The sequence below is a fragment of the Puma concolor genome, chromosome E1 (genome assembly GCF_028749965.1).
Source record: "Puma concolor isolate L17-30 chromosome E1, mPumCon1.1.hap2, whole genome shotgun sequence".
NCBI lineage: Eukaryota > Metazoa > Chordata > Mammalia > Carnivora > Felidae > Puma > Puma concolor.
In genome coordinates this window covers 63,081,016-63,102,561 of record NC_141680.1, presented here as the reverse complement: position 1 = coordinate 63,102,561, position 21,546 = coordinate 63,081,016, and the positions used below count along the sequence as shown (strand labels likewise).

At 64.2% G+C, this 21,546-nt stretch overlaps 3 protein-coding genes across 11 annotated transcripts in view; 2 read left to right on the top strand and 1 right to left on the bottom strand.

Annotated features, from left to right (window-relative positions):
* The window catches only part of CSNK1D (casein kinase 1 delta), a 33,183-nt gene extending 32,335 nt beyond the window's left edge, over window positions 1-848 (top strand). For both annotated transcript variants that reach the window (XM_086688318.1, XM_086688317.1), the window contains exon 10: window positions 635-848. The gene's annotated coding sequence lies outside the window, so the exon portion shown is untranslated. The remainder of the gene's footprint in view (window positions 1-634) is intronic.
* Window positions 84-11,036, bottom strand: SLC16A3 (solute carrier family 16 member 3). Of its 8 annotated transcripts, none has more exons than XM_086688326.1 (8): window positions 10,922-11,036; window positions 7,852-7,905; window positions 7,521-7,750; window positions 4,734-4,827; window positions 3,559-3,806; window positions 2,952-3,095; window positions 1,848-2,606; window positions 84-1,145 (listed from the first exon to the last, which is right to left on the bottom strand). In XM_086688326.1, exons 5-8 carry the CDS (start codon window positions 3,779-3,781, stop codon window positions 889-891), a joined length of 1,383 nt encoding a protein of 460 aa, XP_086544452.1. In that variant the 5' UTR covers window positions 3,782-3,806; window positions 4,734-4,827; window positions 7,521-7,750; window positions 7,852-7,905; window positions 10,922-11,036; the 3' UTR covers window positions 84-888. The 8 variants fall into 8 exon arrangements, with proteins under 8 accessions (XP_086544452.1, XP_086544450.1, XP_086544451.1 ...); XM_086688324.1 differs by lacking the exon at window positions 10,922-11,036 and adding an exon at window positions 10,489-10,762; XM_086688325.1 differs by lacking the exon at window positions 10,922-11,036 and adding an exon at window positions 9,979-10,443.
* A 10,171-nt stretch (window positions 11,037-21,207) lies between these two features.
* The window catches only part of CCDC57 (coiled-coil domain containing 57), a 104,634-nt gene continuing 104,295 nt past the window's right edge, over window positions 21,208-21,546 (top strand). Inside the window, exon 1 of the mRNA XM_086688294.1 lies at window positions 21,208-21,374. The gene's annotated coding sequence lies outside the window, so the exon portion shown is untranslated. The remainder of the gene's footprint in view (window positions 21,375-21,546) is intronic.

Below are 21,546 nucleotides of genomic sequence, written 5' to 3'. Positions count from 1 at the left end.
AGGGCTGGACCAGGAGGACGGGAGCAGATGCCCACCCTGGGTGCTGGCCACATAGGGCCACGATCAGCCAACCGAGGGGTGAATAAATGGAAGGCAGGAAGATCATTTTCTTTAAACACACACATAGTGAACACGAATCACACGTATGTCTCGGCTGAAGTGCCCACGCCTCAAAGGGGCTCCTGGGTGCGGCCAGACCCCTTCCAGCCACGGGGCCCCTGGGTGGATGCTCTGAGCCATCTGGGCTCCAGCGACACAGGGTCCAGAGCCAGCAGCGCTTAGAAAGCCGACCCAGCTCACAAGGGCCAGAGCCACTTTGTAAAAATGACCAGGTTGTCTGTTGAAAAAGTGAGTTCGGAGCCAACGGTCAGACCCCTTGCCCCTCGTAGAATGAGACCCCGGCTCTTTGAAGACATTCCTTCCAAGGTGGCTCCTCCCATACGCGGGTTTATTTCAGACCTTCAGAAGCGGAGGAAGGGAGGTTTGTCCCCCAACACTCGGCGAGGGGCGGGCTAGAGCGCCGTGGTGGAGGTGGGGCGGGACAGGGTGCAGCCAGCCACATGGGGTGGGGGAGGGGGGTCTCTCCCGAGACGGTGCCGCTCCGCCCCTGACCCCGGTCGTGTTGTCTCTGAAGCATGGGTTTCTAGGTCCCTGAGCACAGCGGTGGGCACCAGGCTGCTCTGGGGTCAGCAGGCTGTGTCCCGGTGCAGACGGCTTGTAACCTCGAGGCTTGGCTCTACCACAGACCTGCTTTGGAATGACACGGTCCCCACCTCACCAGCCCCCCGAGACACACGGACGGCCCCACCCAAGCCGGTCCTGTTTGTGAAATAAACACGAGCCTTGAAGTCTCTGTCCGGTTCCCTCACCCCTGCTGGCCTCCTCCGCTCAGACGCTCGTTTCTGGGGTGTGAACCACCTCCCCGTTTTTCTCAGGCTCTGCTTTCAGGAAGTGTTCCACCTCCCGAGAGTCCACCCTCACGTCCGCGGGGGGCTTGTGGCGCTCCCCCTCCTCCACAGCCACCTCGGGCCTCTTCTTAATGCAGAAGAAGTTGCCCAGCACCAGCACGAGGGAGGAGGCCAGCACCTCGGCCCCTGCCAGGAGAAACACGTACTGGTAGACGTGCGTCGCGTCCAGGAGCTTGCCTACAAAGGGGAGACAGCGTCAGCCTGGGCTGAAGGTCACCCCCACGGTCACCAGCTACCTGTGCACCGTTGTGCTGTTGGGGCAGCCCAGGGGCACCCTGTCCCGGCTTCTCCCTCACCACAGGCAGCACAGACCAAGAGGCTTGGAGGAGGGTTTGGAGCCGTGCAGGTTCAGGGTGGGAGCCTCGTCTGGGGTGCCCGGAGGTATCTGGTCACACTGCCTGTCACCTGTCACCGTGGAGGCCTCTTGACCACGGCCTTCACGGGAACTGCCTAGGCCCCAGAAGGACCCCAGGACCCCCGAGGCACAGCCCTGGAATTCACGGGGTCCCCTGTGGGTGCGGGCCTACAGAGTCAGCTGGAGAGACCCTAGCCCACACCGTTTAAGTTTACACCCCGGTATTTTCTCAGCCTTTGCAAAGGGTGAAAGCCCAAAGTGACCAAAGCCGACCCCCCACCTGGCCTCAGCTGGCCTGCATGCAGGGACAGCACCACCCTCAGGATTCGGGCACGTGCCCGCCTTTGGTCTAGGCCCGTGGCCCCCTCCGTGGTGGACCAAGCAGGTCCTCAGGAGGGGGGCATGGCTGGCGTTCACTCCTGCTGGAATACGGGTGGCCTGGCCACATTGGTAGGTGTCCCTGCAGCCAAGAGCCCTCCCATGGTGGGTCCCCCTCCCCAGGAAGGCTGTGACCCACCACTCACCGCCCGACGGGGGCCCAATGAGCACGGCAATGGCTTCCAGCAGCAGCACGAGGCCAATGGCACTGGAGAACTTCTGGGTGCCCACAATCGCCATGAGCACCTCGAACTGCAGGGCCCCCACCATGCCGTAAGAGATGCCGAAGAAGATGCAGAAGACCACCAGGCCACCGTAGTCGCTGGCCGTGGACCCCGTGAGGTCCGTGAAGCCGTTGAAGAACATAGAGAAGCTGAAGAGGTAGACGGAGTACGGTCGCACCTTCTTAAGCCCCGTGATGAAGCCCGCGGCGGGCCGGGCGAAGATATCAATGAAGCCCAGGACGGTGAGCAGGAAGGCAGCCTGGGTGTCGGGCACACCCAGGTCCTTGGCGTAGCTCACCACGAACACGGGGGGCACAAAGAGCCCCAGCACCATGATGGAGGCGGCCACGGCGTAGATGACAAAGCCACGGTCCCGGAAGACACTCAGGTCCAGCAGCCGCCTGGCTGGCCGCTGGGGCCCGGGCCCCGAACCCGGCCGGGATGCCTCCAGGGGCCTCATGAGCGCGGCGCACACGCAGCAGTTGAGCAGGAGGCCCCCCAGGATGAGGAAGCCGCCCCGCCAGCCGTAGTGGTCCTGCAGCAGCTGCCCCAGTGGGGACAGGGCGCACAGGAACACAGGGCTGCCCGCGGCCGCCAGCCCATTGGCCATGGGGCGCCTCTTGTTGAAATAGCGGTTGAGCATGATGAGGGAGGGCTGGAAGTTGAGTGCCAAGCCCAAGCCTGTGGGCGGGGCAGGCGGGGAAAGGTGTCAGCTCAGTCCTCCTGGCCCCTTGTCCCTGTCCCCCGTGTGCCCAGACACAGGCCCCGGCCTGAACAGTTGTACGTGGGGTCTGTGGGTGTCCACGCGAGGGGACCCGGTGTGCATTCAAAGCCCCTGCACCAACTAACATGCTGGGAGAGACAGACGGGGAACGAGGGACAGACTGGCGCCAGGGGTGGGAGGCAACCCACTGCCGCCCCCTCCCAAGAGGCCCCTCGCTCTGGATGCGCCGCCCGGCCCGTTATCTGGCCACTGAGGAGTGAGCATGCCGTGGCCTGCCCCGCTCCCCGCTGGGCCCCACTCACCGGTGATGACCCCGGTAGTGAGGTAGAGCTGGATGATGCTTCCGCAGAAGGACGCAGCCACCATGCCCAGGGATGCCAGGAGGCCACCCGCGAGCATGACGGGCCGGCAGCCAAAGCGGTTCACACACACGCTGCAGAGTGGGCCTGGGGGTGGGGGGCAGAGAGCTGGGCCCGGACTCTCCCTCCCTGGTGCCCCCTGCCCCAGCTCAGCAGACAGGCCAGGTGCCCAGGATGTGAGTCGTGCCCAGACACCTTCCCAAGCCAAGCACGGTTTGCAGCAGAATGCCCCCGGGTCGGTCTCTTTTCTGTTTGCTCTGTTTAGGCGTCGAGACCCAACTGTCCGTAAAGGACCATTCCAGAGCCTCGTCCTCTGGGACCACGTACAGCCACGTACAGTGCAGGTACAGCCTGTCGTCGGACAGGTCTTACAAAGACTTGGCCTGTGCTGGGTTTGGCCCCATGGAGAGCCACGGATTTGGGGCAGAAAGGGGCCCCCCTGGGCCCTGCCCATCTCCCACCCCCAGGCCTTCTTGCTTGTGTGCAGCTCTTAACCAGAACTGAACACGGTGAACTCCAGAGGTGACCGCTGGGCGTGACAGCCCCTCACCTGTCCCGTACAGCATGGCCAGCAGGATGGAGGAGATCCAGGCCGTGTCACTGTAGCCGATCCCAAACTCACGCATGAGCTCCTTGAAGAAGACGCTGACCGCCTTGGGGAAGGCGTAGGAGAAGCCCGTGATGACGAAGCAGCCGAAGAGGACGGCCCAGCCCCAGCCCCCATCAGGGGCCTTGATGCCGGTGGGACCCTCGTCAACCACGGCGCCGCCCATGGCCAGGAGGACAGGTTGTGCGTCCCTGAGGAAGGAAGGCAGGCTGCCTGGGTTGTCTGGCTGGGTCAGCCCCTGTGCTACCTGAGAGCCCCGCCTCCAGCCCTCACCTGGGGCCTCACCTGCACTTGGCCCCAGGCCGGAGGGTCTGGGCTGAGCGGCAGCTGCTGCCATGCTCCCTCCCCCCGCTCAGGCCTGGCCCGCTCCCACCCAGCTGGCTCTAAAGGGCAGTGGCTTTTTTGGGCTCAGCAAGGTCTCAGGTTTCCTCCTGAGGAGGACAGACCCCAGCGGGGAAGTCAGCCCAGTGTGTCCTCTCGCCTGACCCTGTTGGGGGAGCAGCCCGCACTTCCCACCCCCCGCTGCAGGTGGGTCCTGTGAGAGGGGACCTGGGGTGGTGTCCCTTGAGACCTAATAATCTAGGTGTGGCCAGCCGTGCACCCCCACCCCCGACCCGGGGAATGGGGCTCCCAAGTGAGAGCCTGACCAAGAGGGGCTGAGGCTCACAGGCTTTGCTGTGCAGGCGGGACTGGGGGTCACCAGCAGAGGCCATCGGGCAGTACCACTGAGGAAGCAAGAGGTCACCTAATCCCTAATCCGTGTCCTCAGGCCCGCGGATGCCCCGCTCCCCTCGCTCACTGTGCTGGTGCCGACTCCCCAGACCCAGCAGTTATCCAAGGCTGTTCCAGGAGAGGCTGGGGGCCTCTGCTGATCAAGGAAGAGGAGACCCCAGGGGCAGCCAGCAGGGCTGAAGGGAGGGATGGGTGGGCAGGGGTGTGGCTTCCATGCAGCCTACTGGGGCAAACCCTCAGACCTCTCTCAAGCCCAGAGCTTAGCCCCATTGAGGCACAGGAACTGGGAGTGCCGGGGCCAGATGTCCAACTGAAGCCCCCCGCCTCCACCTGATGCCAGGAATGAGGCTGGTGCCTTCGCCCCCTCCCCTCCCCCCCCAGCTCACCAGACAGAGGCTGGTCCCAGGAGAGTGTCTCCTCAGTGCAGGTGCTGCCCGGACCGCAGCCCTCTCCTCTCCTGCCAGCGGCCAAAGACTAGCTCTGGAGGACAGAAGCCCCAAGGGGGAGTTTGCCAGTTGCGTGGTATAAATGCCCCACCTACACTGATGCCCAGGAGTGTCCCAACCAGATCTCACAGCCCCTGTGTCAGCCACCTGGCTCCACACCATCCCCTTTCCAACCTCATCCTTGACCTTGCAGAGCCCCCTGGGGGGCCCATTTCTGTGTGCGAGGCATACATGGAACCTGGGACAGGACTTTGGAGTGAGGACAAGGGCCTCTGTGCCTGGCCTGTGTGAGCACAGGGTCAGCGTTGTGGGGGAGAAGCCGTGGGAAGAATAACCCTTCTCCCTGCCCCCAGCATCCGGGCCACAGGTGCTCCCTGGGATCCTGATTCAGTGGTCTGGGGGGTACTGAGGCTCTGACCCAAGGGTGTGGCCTGTGTTGGGGGGTGTTTTTCAAGGGCTTTCCGGGTGATTCCCAGCAGTAGCTGCTGTTCAAGAACACCACTGTTGGATGACCAGACCCCCCAGGAGCCAGCTGGCCACCAGGCTGATGACAGGGCTGACACAGCCCACTGGAGCAGAGCGCGGCCTGGGCCCCCACCCGGGGCTGGGCCAGAGGTCCACTCCAGTGCTTGCCTTGGCTGCCAGCTGGGCCAGGCTTCACTGCCACCAGCACCGCTTCTGGGAGACCCAAGAGAACCTTTCTTCTCTCTGGGCTCCTGGACCCCGTGCCCTTTAGGCCCACCCACCCTGCCCCGAGTGCTCAGAAGCCTCCTGGGCCTAAGAGCGAGCTGCAGGGAGTTCCTGAGGCTAAGAGGGGCACAGGGGCACCCAGACCAGGGAAGCCTCCAGGCCCATGGCCTGCACGGCACCCCAGCTGGCCCTCTTGCGTATCTAAGGCATACCTGGAACCTGGGACCGGCCTCTGCCAGGAAAGTCTGGCCCCAGCCCTGGGTTCTCCCCACCGGATACCCTGTCTCAGACCTTGCAGCCATGTGCTGAGGACCGGCCGGAGGGGCACACACATCCCACAGCCAAAACCGCAGGCCCCGGCTATTCATCACTGTCCTTGGCTTAAAAGATCCCTGAGGTACACGCAGCAGGAGAACTTAATTAAAAGACGGAAAAAATGCACTTTAGGAATGTGTTACAATTTAACGCCACTGTTTAAGGCAGAAAGCACAAACAGCCCCAGGACAAAGGACAGCGATGGCGGTCACGGGGGCCCAGAGGAGCTGGTCATCCCCAGAATCCTGGCTTGTTTGGGGTTGTGGGCTTATGGGCATTCGTTGATTTTTAAAAATAGACCAAGTGGGCCATGCAAAGGCCAAAGAGGGATGTCTGACGCCAAAAGTTAGGAGCAGCTCAAGTCTGTATACCCAAAGTTCCAGAATACGGGGCCTCCCTCTGAGATCTTGGTTGTACTAGTCGCGCCTGGCGCTCGCCAGAGGAACACGCGCCCCAACCTTAGATGGCCTTTTTTTTGCTGAGCTGCTGCCCGCCAGGGCTGGGCCCTCCCTGGAGGTTCCCTTGGTCCTCAGGAGACCGACGCTGGCCACCTGTGGGACATGGGGCGTCCCCTGAACTAGCATCCAGGAGGGTGAGGGGAGCAGGGGTGCCAAGGCTTAGGTGCCAGGAGGATTTAGCACGCTTTAAGACCAGTGTGGGCCAAGTGGCTGCCACGGGAGGCTTACGTGGGGAGCATGGCCATCTCTCCCACCCACCCCTAGAGACTTCAGACACTTTCCTCCCAGCTGACCCCCCAGCCTAGGGTGCCAACCACACTAAAATGACCCCCTATTCATTGCCCACATCAGCCAGGCTTCAAAGTGAAGTTTCTCAGCAAGATCTCAATTTGCCAGTGGGCGGTGGTGGTGGGCAAGCAGGGAAGGGAATTGGTGGGGCCTCAGTTTGGAGCAAAGGGGTTTTGCTCAGTAGGGCGTCCAGGTCGAGAAGGGGCTGGGATTTCTAAGAGCAAAATGGGTCTTGTCAACCCATGGGGGGAGGAGGGCCTGGAATGGAGGCCCCCTTGGGGGGACTGGTCGGGGACCCTCACTGCAGTGTGCCAGGAGAGGCGGTGCCAGCACATCTGTGGGCACACACCAGCCAGCTGGACTTGTGATGACATTTACCCTCCCAGGGAAGCATGCGAACCACGTCCCCGGCCCAGAAATAACCCGCCCTCTGGACCTCAGAAAGCTGATCTCCCCGGTGGGGCATGTGTGTCCGCTCCTGGGTCAGGTGAGGCTTCAGGAGCTGCCCCCCCAATTCCCGAAAAGGTCCCACAGCTTCAGGCGGCTGGGAGCTGAGCAGAGGAAGGCCCAGAGAAGAGTATGCACGGGGGTCGCTTGAACAGCCCGTCCCCGTAGACCACACATCTGAGCTCCCAAAGCCAGGCCTCCTGCCAGCTTCTCCCGCAGGGGTCCACTGGCTGGCCGGCATCCCAGTGGGTCAGGACTCCAGACCCCAGCCCCTGAGCCAGCCTGGTCTCCTGCCAGGTGTGTGCTCCAGCATCACCCCCTTCTCCACCTGTACTCACCTGGGCACCTCCACCTGGAGGGCTGGGGCAGACACACACAAACAGCCTGGCCTTGACCACCCCCACATCTCAGCTTCTCCCACTTCCAGAACCCCTTCTGCTGCTCCACTCCAGCCTGCAGACCCGCTGCCGTCCCCAGTGCGCCCGGCCACACTCCCCATTAGGCTTCTGTAGGTGGTTCTCTCACCCACCTTGGATCCTGGGTCTCTGGCCCGTGCGCTTCCAGGGCAGGCCGTGTCCCTGAGGTTCGCTGTGGTGGCCTCCAACTCTAGAGCCTGTAGGTTCGCCTTCTGGGGAGATTGGCTAGTTAACTAGCCAGACTTCCAGTCCTCAAAGACCAGCTCCAGGCGGGCGGGGCAGGAGAGGAGCAATTGCATTCCGTCCTGGGATCTTCCTGCACCAGGACGCCTGGGACACGCGCCTGGGCACCAAAGAAACAGTCCCGTTGTGGCTTGCACCTGGCTTCAGTTGAGCCCCAAGGTCCCTGAAGCATAGGGGGTGGTTGACAGAAGAGTGCCATACCTTCAGGAGGAGGGAGAGCCTCCCAGGCTCCCTAGCTTCCTTTCCCCGCTGTCCCTGTTGTGCAAATAGGTAACATCACATCCGGATGCCTCCATCCACCCAGCGCTCAGAAAGCAACACTGGTCTGGGTGCTTGTCTGCTTCCCAGGGCTGACACAGGACCCCAGATGCCCACCTCCGCCCTGCCCCCACCTGTGGGCAGAGCTGTTGACTGGAGGGAGGTGTCTGGGGCTTTTTCTGGGGAGATGGGCCCTGAGCACTGGGTGAAGGTCTGCCCCAGGCATGACCCAAGCGTGCTAAGCCAGCCTGGGCCCTCCACACCACATCCACTGATCACGAAGTCCCCCAGGGCGCTCCCAAAGCTCTCACATCTTGCAGAGGCCAGTGGTGTGAAAACACCCTGCCCTGGGGCCAGCCCCTCTCCAACATCATGCCTCATGTGACAAGGAGGGGGCTGTGGGCTGTGGTCCTGTGTATGGTTTTGGGCTCATCCTGTCAGAGCCCCCTGGTCTGGAGGGCTCAGAGTGGTGGCTGGAGCAGGCTCAAAGCAACCCCCTCTAGTCCTGAACCCTGCCCAGCCTGCCCATCACATGGCCATCTTGTCCCACTGCTCGACTCCCTGTAGCCCCCACCCCCACCCCGCCCCCCAAAGCTAGTGTTTTAAGGCTAAGGCCAAGAAGGGCTCTGCACGGCCAAGCCAACCTCAGTAACCAGGAGGGGCCCCTCCCATCGCCACCCTATTGGGCCTGGTGGCAGGTGGGGGTCGGGCCGACCTTGGTGGGGCTGGGCGGTCACCAGCAGGGTAGAGACAGGGAGGGGTGTGGGAAGGGAGCAAGCTCCGCCTTGCCACCCCGCTCTCTCGCTGGGCCGAGGGACGTGGGGGACGTGACCACGCCAAGGGAGGAGCCGCCGCCGTATTGCCTGGAGTAGGCGCTCTCCCCGTCTGCTAGTCTGCTACCGTATAGGCCAGCGCCCGGGCCGCTGGGGTCAGGGAACCCCAGAACCGCACAGGGCGCTAGTGAGCGCCGGCGCGGAAGGAGATCCTGTGGCCCCTCCCGCGGCTCCCCCCGGGGCGGGACCGGCTTCGGTTTGCCTCGGCAGGGGCCCGGCCATGTGGGCGCTGTGACCGGCTGTGAAAGTGGACTGAGAACTCTCCCTGAAGGCCACCCCACCCCGCCCATTTCACAGATGGGGACTGAGGCCGGGAGGTCTGTCCTTGCCGGGGCGGCACGGTGAGGATACTCAGGCCTCTCCACTCCTGTCCCACGCTTGTCCTGGCCCAGCGCACCTGAGGCCTGACCCAGAGGTGCCTCGGATGGATTGATTGCTCTGTGAGACAGTCTTCCAGCCCTGGGCCCTTGGGGCACCCTGCTGGACTCCTAACCTCAGAGTGGCACCGGCCAGGTCACTGCTGGACCCACCCTAGAGCAAAGGGGCCTGGCACAGAAGACAGCACAGCCCCCCACCCCCACCCCCTTTACACACACTCCCTGGCCACTGTCCTGAAGAGCACAGACCCCCTTTTGTTGCTGCCCCTCCAGACCGAGGCTGCAGCTGGAGTCCGAGCCAGGTTGCCTCCTGGGTACCAGGCCCTGCCCAAGGTCACACCGACTCATTAGAGAGCTTGCCCTGGGGCCAGGCCTCCCATTGCTCACCCCAGGTCCTGTCCACACCACAGGCCTCTGGGCAGGAAGGTTCCACCCCACCTGTGCCCCTTCTGGGGGCGGGCCTCCTGCCGTGGGAACAACTCCTCCGTCACGGCCCACCCACAGAGGCCCGGTCCAACCTCGAGGGCACGCTCCTGTGTCTGTCTCCCTCTCACACCCACTGTGCACTTCTGGACGTGCAGCTCAGGGCCTCTGGGATGGAAAAGCACTCTGGCCTCCGGGCTGCCCCTTTGTCCCTCATCTAGAGGCCAGGCACCCCCAGTGACCGTGACCTGACTGCTTCTCTTCCACTCACAGCCTGCCGTCCACTGGCCTGGTCCAGCATCCAGGCAGGTATGTTGTCAACCCACCTTTCAGATAAATAGACTGAGGCCCCGCTGGTTTTCCCAGGGGGTAGAGGTCTGGGAGGCGGTAGAGGCGAACAGGGGAGTCCAGCCTGATTCTCAGAACGGGCTCCCCACCTTTTTGCCCCGGGCCTGGCCTGGGAGTCGTCGACCGAGGGCGGGTGCCAGACGGCGAGGCGAGTGTTGGGGCGCAGGGAGAGGCGCGAGGAGGTGAGACAGAGGCCCGCGGGGCCACGGCACCACCACCACCACCACCACCGCCCAGCGCAGCGGCCAGAGCGCACGTGCTCCCCGCGCCCTCGGGAGGGGGCCCGGGCCGGCGGCAGCCCCACCAAATACCGCCCGCCGCCGTGGACCGAGCTCTTCGCACCCGCGACCCCGCTCGGCCGCCCCGCGCACCCGCCTCCGGGACAGAGCCCAGCACTGCCCCCCGCCCCAGGGCCGCCCAACGCAGGGGGCGCACGGGGGGGCCGGTCCGAGGGCGCGGTGGGGGCGCGGCTGGTTCCCCGGAGCCCCTCGGTGGCGGCCGCCCGAGGCCCGGAGGGGAAGGGGCGAGGGGCGGGAGCGCCGACTCGGCCGAGGGTCCCGGCCCCGCCCCGCCCCGCCGAGCATCTGCGCCGCGCCTACCTGCCGCCGCTCGGCCGCCGCGCGCCTCTGGCCGCCTTGCCGGGGGGACTCGGAGCTCCGGCCGCTCGCGCCGCACGTCCCCCGCGCGTCACCGCCGCCTGGCGCCGCCCCTGCCCGCCCCGCCCGGACCCCGCGCCGCGCGGGAGGGGCGCCCTCAGCTCCCGACGGCGCCCGAGCTGTCGCCGGGCTGAGGGACGACCCCACCCCCGCCCCGGGCGGACCCCGGCCGGGAGGGAGATGCGCCTTCTCGCCGGGCCGGTCCCGCTCCCCCCGCGCCCGCGGGCGGGCCCCCAGGTCTCGCCCTCCCACCCCGGAGGCGGCACCCCTGACCCTGTGCCATTCCCCCCCCTCCTCCCCGCTCAGCTCCGGGGCGCACAGGCCTCCCTCCCCAGTTCCCCCCCCCCACCCCCCGGAATCTCCGCCCCATCCAAACCTCCGCTTCCTCGCGGGCCGCGCCCCCCGCGCTGCCTGGGTCATCGCCGACCAGGCAGTCGACCTCCCTGAACTTCCGCTTCCCCGGGTGGCTCCGCGCCCTGCGAAGCCGGATAAAGCCGCGCCCCTCCCCTGGGGCGTCCAGGATCGCCACCCGGTGGGGTGGGACGCCGTCCCGGCGCTCCCCATCCCCGCGCCGGCTGGTCCCAAGAAAGGTGCTTCAAGGCCCCATTATTCTTAGCTGTCACTTGGAGAGAGCTCAAGTTTGAGGAGGGGCCAAGGAGTGTGGCCGTTGGTGGCGGCCACCCAGCAGGGACCGCAGGAATACTTTCCACCCAGCCGACTTTGAAATGACACTCCAGGTCTCCTGGGACCAGGGGAGGTGGCGAGGCACTGGCGAGTGTGGGCTGGGCGGGGGATGGGGGGGCGGAGTGGACGGTTACCCCCTCCCGGGGCCTTGCTATGGTGGTTGAGGTACGTGGGCAGATGGCTGAGTCCATCCGACTGCCCCGTCGGAGATGCCTCGGCCACCAAGGCCTCCTGCTTTCTCTTCTGCATGCTGCAGACCACACCCCACCCACTCCCTGTGGAAAGAACCCTGGCACTCAGAGAGGCTGGGCTGGGCCTGGCCCCCAACCCCTGTTTAGGGCCCAACCACCCTCACCCCAAAATACTAAAGAACTCTCGTGTAAACATGCACACATAGGGAAAAGGTGAGCAGAGCCCAAGCCTCCAGCCCGGGCACAGGGCCTGGGCCTCCCAGATGACACCTAGATCCTGGGTGTCCGTCCGTAGGGGCACTTGGTGGGGGAAGGCGACCCCCATCTCACAGTCCAGCCCAGCCTCAGGTGGCAGCCTCCAGTCACCTGCTCCTGCCGGTGCTCCCCCCACAGGCTGGAGGTGGAAGCGCTGGTGTGGGGGTGGGGCTGCAGGAAGGAGCCCCCTCACCTGTGGTGGCACTTCCTGCTCCCGGCAGTGGGGCACCGGCTTCCTGGCCTCGGGTTATTTAGACACACACCCTGCCCAGCTCAGGGTCCCTCTTACCGCCACCCAGATGCCTCCCCATCTTCACAGGACTTGGGGGCTGGCATCCCCCACCCTGGGGACTGAAGATTCCTCCTGGGTGGGAACCTTGCAGTCCTCAGCCCCCGACCCTCCGCCCCCCGCCCCCACCCCAAGACTGAAGAGCGCAGCGCGGCTAACAGGGAAAGACAGGCCCAGGTGGCTGGGGTCTCTCTGCCCTCTGCCAGCCTCCCTAAGTGCAGAGCTGCCTTTCCTCTGAGCTCCAAGACCTGGGAGGACCCCACAGTTGCCCCAGTGATCAGAGGGAGTGCCTGGGATTCGGCCCTTTCCCCCGCCCCTACCACCAAAGAAGGGAAGGGGCCTCGAAGGTCCAGTGAGGTCCAGCTAGGTCCCAGCTAGGTAGAAGAGTTGGGGGCGGTCAGCCAGGGACACCGTGGTCCCACAGGAGCCTTCAGGAGAGGACATTCCCCAGACTCAGAGCCCCTCAGGCATGGTGCCCAGAGCTGAGGTGGGCACCGCTGGGCACAGAGGGCCGGCTCATCCGGCACCAGCCTTCCAGCCCCTCCCCCACCCCCTGCAGAGCATCCCAGGGCTGGGAGTAGCTGGAAGAGGAAAGGAAGAGTGGTAGAGTGATGGGAGATGGTGGGGCGGTGGGGCAGATGGGGTTCTTGGGGGGGGGGCGGGTACCGGGTGGCTGACAATCAGAGGAGACGGAAAGAAGTCTCTCCCCAGGGCTTCATCTGGAGCAGTCCCGCAAGGGAGGGCCAGGAACCTTCCAGACACGAACCGCTTGGCCCCACCTCTGGGGACTCTGAGGTTCTTCCCGTAACAGGGAGCCTCCCTGCTTCTAAACGCTTAGCCTTCAGGAAGGCTCCGTTGGGGTGCCCAGCACTGGGAGGGTCTCGAGTGGCCAGGCTCCATTCTGCACACAGCCCCACGGGCCCCTTCAGGTTTGGCCTCTGAGCCCCCCTCCCCCGAGTCCCCTTCCCTCGAGGCTTCATTCCACCTGAAAGGTGCCCTGTGCACAGCAGGGAAGGAACAGCTGTAATTCTGAGGTGCAGGGGAGGGGCAGAGACGGCCCAGGGCACCCACCCCAGACCTGGCTCCAGTGCCCGCTCCCCTTCGGCAGCCCTGGGCCAGCCTGACGACTGGGGCTACCCTCTTCTGAAAGGAAGGGAGTGGAGGGCCAGGGGGAGTGTACCCATCCCTGTGAGGGGGCCTCACGGGACTGCCCAGCACTGGGTATTCCCTGGTGACCTCATCTGTTCCTGGCCCCGCCTCCCCCCCCCCCCCCCCCACGGTCTGACAAGTGCCCCCATGTGCCCCTCCGCCGGCTCCTGGACTCCAGTTCCCAGAGTTTCGAGTCACGGCTTCGGCTCCGAGGGGCCCCCAGGGCTGTCCCCACCACCCGCCCAGCCCTCTGCGGCTACTGGGGATACGCGCCACCTTTCTTGGGTGTCCAGACAGAGGATGGGAGACCAGTCCTGCCACTATCTCCAAAACTGACACTGGAAGCCTGGGAGAGCCGTCTGAGAACAGTGGCCACACAGGAGTGGAGGAAGGGCCGCCTGCTCCTACGTGGGGCCAGCCCTCGGGTGCCACGTTGTTGATGGAGCCACACGGGTCCCCCATTCGCGAGCCCTAGGAACCGACCGCTGGAGTCCAGGCCGAGCCGCCCGCCCCATGGGCGGGAGCGGGGCCAGAACAGGCCAGGTCGGCTGAAGAAAGCCAGGTCACGTGACCGACGTCCAGGCAGAACCGGCCTCCTGCCCTCCACAGGGACATGGTGGCACAGCCGCGACAGCGTGTGTTCACCCCCACTCTACACCTGCAACCACACCTTCCCTTACTCCCCTACTCCAGGGTGGGTGAGGTCAGTCGGACCGGCACCCAGCCAGCCCAAGGCCAGGGGTTTCCAACCGCTTCCCTCCCACCCCCCCCACCCCCTCCTGCTCCCCAGGGCCTTACCTGGGTCTGTTCAGGCTCCCGGAAAAGTAAACACATTAACCGCTTGGCTGGGAACAGAGGTCAAAACAGGCTGCAGAGCCCAGACCCAGCCCAGCCTGGCAAGACTCACCCACGGTCCCTGCCCGGCGGGCTGCTGGGCATGGGGGCCGAGGGTGGGTGTGTGGGATGGGGTGTCTGTGGGGGGGTGGGGGTACCTGGGTTGGGCGTGTCTGGGGGACGTTGGGGGTTTCTCAGGGGTTGGGAGCATATGGAGGGAGCTTAGGGGTGTCTGGGGGGTTGAGGGCATGTGAGGGGAGGTAGGGGGTATGGGGGGGTTGGGGTATCTGGATTGGAGGTGTCTGGGGGGAGTTTGGGGGTATGTGGGGGTTGGGAGTGTCTGGGGGAGGTTGGAGGTGTTTATGGTTTGGGGGTGTCTGTGGGCCCGGGATATCTTTGGGTGGTGATGTCTGTGGGGGGTGTCTGGGTGTGGGAGTATCTACAGGGGGGGCATCTAGGGATTGAGGGTGTCTGTGGACCAGGGGTGTCTGGGGTGGGGGTGTCTGGCCGAGGGTGTCTGTGGATGGGAGTGTCTGTGGGTGGGGCTTCTATGGGGGGCGTCTGCGGGTGGGGTGTCAGGATGGGGTGTCTGTGGATGGGGGTGTCTGCGGGCGGGGGTGTCTGGGGGCAGGGGCGTCTGGGGGTTGGTACAGCTGCCAGAACATTCACTCCCGAGGCCAGTGGGGTGGCTCCGCAGATGTGCCTGAGGATCGGGTCCATTTGGGGAAGGAAGCAGCAGAGAGCAAGCCAGGTGGAGCCTGGCTGGATTCAACCACGGGACCTCTCCAGACTTATCTCCTGTCTGGGAAGTGGGTGCCTGAAGCCCCTCTGACGGCCCCTGGAGGAGCTGGAACGTCCCATCCCCTTCTCCTGCACCCCACCCCCTTGCTGAGACGGGGCGGAGTTAGGCTCCCCCCTCCCCCACCTGCTGCCCTCAGGCCCTTGTGCAGCCCCCTGGCTCCACCGCACCTGCCCTCCACCCCATGGACGGCCCTGGGGGCTCTGTTGCTCTGTCCTTCCTGAGCGGTGGAGCCCTGGGGGTAGGGGCTCCGGCAGGGGTTGAGGGGGACACAATCGAGTCAGGATTGGAACTCTTCCCCTCTTCCCCCTGGCAGGAGCCTCTTACCTCCCTCTTTGAGTCTGCTCCCTCCTCCCTGCAGGGTCCAGCAGGTCCCGCCCGCCTTGGTCCCTGTGGTCCCTCGTGCCCATGCCTCCTGCCCTTGTTCCGGGAGGCCCCCAGCCCAGGCACCGACCAGCCTCTCTGCTGCTGAGGTCCTGTCCTTCCCCCGTGTCCCCCAGACACTCAGGGACAATGACTATGGAACGTCCCCGCCCTGTGCCCCTGTCTCCCTTGTGGCCACCATTTGCCCCCAGCCCTGGCCGGAGTGAGATGCTACCGAGGAGCAGTGGGTGGTCCAGGCAGGGACGCTGGACGCCACCTGTGGAGGGACTGGTGGCTAGAGGCACCACCGGGGCCCCCCACTGGCCGGACCTGGCTGGCCCTGCGCATCCTCAGCAACCAGAGAGAGACAGGGGGTCCTGTCAGAACTGGTGGCTACAGGGCCTCGGCTGAGGGTGGCCTGCTCCCATGGCCTGTGTGTAGCCTGAGGGTGGCCATGCCACGCCCATTACTGTACCTGCCTTGCAGGTGAGGCGTGGCACCCAAACCCGGTCAGAGACAGCTCAGGAAGTCGGCTGAGCCCTACGTGCACACCCCCCGCTTTGTTAGGGGCCCTGGCCCTGGGGGCGCCTGCCCTGTGCTCTCTGTCAGGCCCCCAGCTCCAACCCCTCTTCTCCTCTGTCCATGCCATCTGGGGAGTGGCCTCAAGACCATCCTTGTGCTCGCGGCCCCGAGATGCCCTGTAGCTCAGGCTCCCCAGGACCCCACACTTCTTGGCCCCAGCACAACTCCCTCGGTGACCCACCCCACGACCCCTCCGCTAGCCCTCCGCACACCAGGCTTCCTTCAGGGTTCCTCTCTTTCCTTTGCTCCCATGTCCAGGCCCAGGAAAATCCTGGGCTCTTGTTGCCCTGGGCCATGGCCCCCCCCAAAGGTGGGAGAGCCTCTGCCCACCCCAGTGCCTGGATGGGAGCCTGGAACAGAGCAGGTGCTCCATGAATGCAGGTGAGGAAGGGACACTTGGGAGGTGGTACCCCCATGTGCCAGTGGAGCCACCAGCCCTATCCCTGGTCCAGCCGCCTCTCTGCCCATGCAGTGGCCAGAGGGAGCTTCCCAGACCACTCCTGTGGTCCAGCGCCCTGGCTGGGCCTCGGTCCTCTCTTCCTTGGCCACCATTCAGGTATCATCTATCTGCTCAGGTGGGCTGCCTGGGGGCCCAGCTAACATAGCCCCGCCCATATACTCTGCACCTGACCTTACACTGGGTTCTGGGTCCCTGCTGAGGCGTGGCCCCACCTTGTTCCTTCCTTTTGCTCTCCAGCGATCAAACTCTGACTCGGGCCGCCCCCTCCATGGTGGTACCTGGTGTTACAGCCCCCTGGAGCCCCCCTAATCTCAGTGTGGAGCATTGCAGGCCCAGGGGACAGAGGTGGAGACCGGGGGTCCTGCCAGGCACATGGAGATGCCAGTCATTTCTGACGTAAAGGGAGTCTCAGCCTTCTGCAGGCCGGAGTGGAGGGCAGGGGGATGGCAGCCAGGCCTTGGCCAGGGGCTGAGCCAGCAGGCCCAGGCTGTGTGCCAAGCGTGAGCGTCCCTCTAGCCTGTGGGGAAGGCAAGGCCTTGCCCAACCTTCCTGCTCTGACCGCAGTCCCCCCTCCCTGGTGACTCAGCACTGAGAGCTCAGCGGAACCCCCTGCTGACCTTGGAGGGAGGGTGGGATGCGTCCGGGGACCTGACAGCTGGTGCCCGGTCCCATGCCACGCGCAGGGACGCCAGCTCTTGGGTGGGTTCCCACTGGGCGTGCGGGGCCAGGTCCTGTCCCAGCCATGCATGGGCCACACAAGCCCCCTGGCTTCTCTCACATCCAACCCCAGAGAGGTGAACCCCTCTCCAGGGATTAGCAGTGTGAACCTGCCAGTCCTGTGGGGCTCCCCCAGCCCCTGGGAGTCATCTCACAGGCTGCTGTCCGTGTCGTGGGCAGGATGGCAAAGGAGGGTGGATGCCAACCCCATGGTCCAGATGGCCTGGGGGGCACGGCTCTCTTGGTGCCCACCCGTGGGGCCGCTTGCCTCTTTCTCTCCGGCCTCAGGGGGATCTTCCAACAGCTCTGTGTCCGCCTCTGGGCTTTGACCTCTGGGAAACAGCTACCTCGAGCCCTCTGGTCCCTTCATCCCTCCAGGAGCACCGTCCTCACCACTGGAGTCCCTTCCTCGTGGTGGGGCTGTGAGCCTGCCGCCCACCGGGTTCACAGGGCACCCCTTGTTCTTGGGGGCGGGGCACATGCTGGGGGTTGAAGGACATCTCCGACCAAACCTCCCCGCTGGGTCCCCTTTTCCCCAGGACCCCACTGGGGAGTGGCCCAGCCTTTCCCACACCCAGGCCCGTGAGCAAATGGAGAAGTTGCCGCGGGTCCCACACGGGGTGGGGGTGAAGTGTGAGTATTTCCCAAGCCTAGAGGGAAGGGACTTGCTCAAGACCATGCAGGTTTGTGCCCGCACCGACCCCACCCCCGATTCCTGTGCGTTTGGGAGCCCATGGGAGTCCTGCAAGGGATGTCCCCCGGTGAGCTCAGCTCCAAGCACTGTGAGCTCCAGGGCCAAAACTGGAGGAGGGACCTGGAGTCCTGGCCCTCCTTGAGCAGCCCCTGGTGCTTTCTGCGTCTCCGTGGGGCCCTGTCCTGGGAAAGAGTATAGCTTCCAGGCCAGGCTGCCCACCCAGGGGCCACTCTGGCCACCAAGTGTGGGTGCTCCGGGATCCTGGAGCCACAGCGCAAACCTGGCCCTTTTGAGCAGTGGTCCTTCCTGGCTTACGACACCCTACGATGGAGTCAGCCTGGCTCCCAGTGTTGAGATCCACTCTGGGCTTAGGCTCTGGGGGCACGTTGGAAGCAGGACAGCCCCTCTGGACTCAGTTTCCTCATCTGTAAAGTGGGGAGAGTTCTGGAGCCACCCAAATGGTGGCTGTGAGGGCTCCATGCAATATGGGGGGCCATTCCACATGACACACCAGGAAGCAGGGCTCCTCGGAGCCTCTCACTGGCCCCTCAGTGACCCTCGAATGTTGTTATTACCCCACAAACAATTACTGAGCTGCAGCGTGTGTTCTGGGTGCAGGAACAGTCCAATCTTGGCTGTGCTACTTGCTACGGGGCTGTCCAGGCCCCCTCAACCGCCCCTGCCCTGTTCCCATATCTGTGGTGGGGTGACCACAGGCTGGCCGGTGGGGGAGCCGGCACTGGGGGGCTGTCAGCCAGTGTAGCCCCAGGGGAACAGTCTGAACAGTCTGTAGTGGGTTGAATGGTGGCCCCAAAGGGACAGGCTCCAGTCCTAGCTGCCAGCTCTTTGAGATGCAACCTTACTTGGAAATAGGGTCTGTGTGGATGTAACCAGTGCAGATGAGGTCACGCTGGAGCAGGGTGGGCCCTAATCCAATATGACCGGCCTCCTTATAAAAAGAACACCACGTGGAAGACAGAGTCGCAGGGAGAGGGCCACGCGCCGACAGAGGCAGAGGTGGGAGTGACGTGGCCCCAAACCAAGGGACACCAAGGTTCTCTGGTAAACACCAGAAGCTGGAGGAGGGAGGAAGGAGTCTATCTAGGACCTTCAGGAGGAGCAAAGCCCTATAGCCACCTTGATTTTGGACCTGTGGCCTCCAAAACCATTGTCCTAGGCCCCCCTTCCCCCTCCAGTTTGCGGTCATCTGTTACAGCAGCCCCAGGACACTGACACGCAGTCAGCCATTAGGCCGCAATAACACTGGGAAATTGTGGGGTCTGGCCTGACTGGTGGGGAGCCCTGGGGGAGTGAGGTGTGGAGCAGCGGGGGACCAGAGATAAGGCTGCAGAGGGGTCAGGCTACTTGGGTTGCTGTGTGCTGATGCCTCAATGGGCCTTGGAGACTGGGGGACAGCGGACTCTGGGGAGGTGGTCACTAGATGCTGATTAGGTGAGTGAGGGGATGAGAGTGAGGGGCCTTAGCTGAGGGTGGGCACTGCTGAGAGGGGCACCGGCCTGACTCTGGTGGCCAGGATGGCCCTTCGTCTCCCCACAGGCATCTACTGGGCTACTGGGCGAGGGGCACGGATCAGGAGCACTGGGGAGGCTGTGGCACAGACTGGGAGACAAGGTCACAGACTTCAGAGGGGCCGTGGGGGCTGGCCACATGTGAGGAGGCCCCTGGAAGGGTAGGAAGTGCCTGGGCCCTCAGGAGGGCTCACTCCAGCCTTCACCATCTTATTGGCTGTGTGACATGTGAGGGGGCGGGGGTGAGTACCGCACCTCTCTGGGCTGGGGACCCCAGAAGCCTTACGTGGGGATCCAGGGAGAGGATCAGTTCTGATACTGGGATACTGGAGGAGGGGCCAGGAGGTGCACGTCCCATAAAAGGGCAGTAGGAACTGGCCCTTCCCATGAGAAGCAAGGCCATGCTGTGCCTTGGGGGTAACACTAGGGTCAGGCTTGGGGTCAGCATTGGCGTGATCATGGGGTCAGGGTTGGCATTGGGGTTAGCGTAGGGTCAGGGTGAGGTTGGTAAGGTTAGTATAGGGTCGGGTTGGGGTTAGTGTTGGGGTTATTGTAGAGTCAGGTTGGGGGCCTAGGATGGGGAGGCAGGGAGCTCACGTTGTTAGGTCCCAGACATACCCTGGGGCCCCTTCCCTGGGGCTGAGCTGGACCTGCGTGGTTCAGTGTTGTTTCTGACCCTCTAAGCCATAGGGAAGGGAGGACATTCTCGCCGCTTTATGGAGAACAAACCGAGTCCTAAAAAGATGTAAAACAGGAACGGACCAGGATTTGAACCCTGGCTGTGTCCTGTGACAGCAGGTTACCCTGGTATGGAGGCAGCAAGGGTGCCCAGGGCCTGTGGAATGAAGATTAAAGGTTTTGGAGACCATCTACAGCTGCTCCAAGCGAGCATGGCTATTTTCACTTGGTTTCTGTGAAATGACAGGTTCACAGCTTCCATTTTTCATGAGGCTTGAATTATTGATCTGCTTCTGATATTTAATAACTCCTAGACCTCCCTCCAGAAGCTGAGCCTTTCTTACCATTAACTGGCTTGAGACCTTTGTCCGTCACTGGCAGGGCCCTCTTGGGGACTGGCCCTGGGCAGCCAGCAAGCCATCCAGGTGGAGAAAACACAGACAGGAGGGCTGGGACCGAGGGTGGCAGAGGCTGTCCCCTGGGCCCACTTAATGGGCCGGTTGGGTCCTCAGGCCCCGTGGACCCTCAGATGCCCGTGGAAGCCGTCCCTGAGCAAGCTGCAGGGGCCTTGGCAGGAAGGCTTGCTGTGGCCTCTGTGAGGCAGGCTGTGGTTTTGTTTTCCTTTTGTTTTGAACTTACAATTGAACACAAAAACAAAAGTGCACAGGTTGCGAGCACACAGGAGCTGGTGAATTCTCACAAACAAAATAGCGTGTGGGTGCCTGGGTGGCTCAGTGAGTTAAGCGTCCAACTTTTGATCCCAGCTCAGGGCATGATTTCACGGTTGGGGAGTTCGAGTCCCACTTCGGTCTGGTCTGCTAGACGATAGTGCAGTGCTGCGGAACATGCTTGGGATTTTGTCTCCCTCCCTGCCCCTCCATCGCTCCCCCGCGCCAGCGCGCGCTCCCTCTCTCAAAATAAATAACTTAAAAAAAAATAATTTTAATAAACAACAACAACAACACAGGGAGCAACAGCACTGGAAACAGAAGGGCAACCCAACCCCACAAAGCTTGCTGGGGCAGCCCCACCCGCCGTCCTCAAGTCCGCGGCTTTCCCTGCAGAAGGGCCCTATAGGCGCGATGCGGGATTGGGAGGGGGAGGGGGGGGTCGTGCGTCCCCAAGTCCCCGGTCCCCTGGACAACCCGGGCCCCCTCCCCTGCAGCTCTGGGCCCTCCCCTACGACCTCCTTGTGCAGCCCCGGCCCCCTCTCCTTCTCCAGTACAGTCTCGCCCCCGCCTGAGCAGCTCCCAGCCCGGGCCTTTGGAGGCAGCCAGTAGCTCGCGTCCTGCCTCCCCTGGGCCCAGCTGGGGAGCCTCAGCCCCTCCGGCCTCCCCCAACCCTCGCCATCGGCCCCGCCCTCCTGGCGAAGTCGGCGGATCCTCTCCGGGAGTCGGGTGGGCGGGAGGTCCCGGGTGGGCGGGAGGTCCCATCGGCGCCTGCGCGTGGGGCGGGCGAAAAGAGCCCGGAACCCTGCTTCCTGCCTCGCGTTTCCCTCCGGTGGGGTCGGAGCGCTGTAGTGGGCGAGCCAGCACCGCGGCCGTCGGACTCGGGTCACTATGGCAACGCGGCGGGGCCGGAGGCTGCGGCGGACGGTCGTTCCGGGTGAGCCGCGGACTTGGGCGCCTCGCGTGGGAGGTGCGCTCGTTGCCGCTTTTCGGGTCACCTTTCACGGGTCTGGCTGGAAGCCCCCGAGATTTGGTGGTCTTGGCGGACCCGGGCCGCGGGGCCCCGCGCTCTGGGCCGGGGCGGGGGCAGGTCCGCGGGGTCCTGGGCT

Excerpts from the sequence above, each read along its gene's own strand:
- SLC16A3 (XM_086688326.1), bottom strand. The coding sequence starts at position 3,781 with ATGGGCGGCGCCGTGGTTGACGAGGGTCCCACCGGCATCAAGGCCCCT. Across the intron at positions 2,607-2,951 it reads CACTACCGGGGTCATCACCG|GCTTGGGCTTGGCACTCAAC; the intron begins GTGAGTGGGGCC and ends CCCCGCCCACAG. Across the intron at positions 1,146-1,847 it reads CATTGGGCCCCCGTCGGGCG|GCAAGCTCCTGGACGCGACG; the intron begins GTGAGTGGTGGG and ends TCCCCTTTGTAG.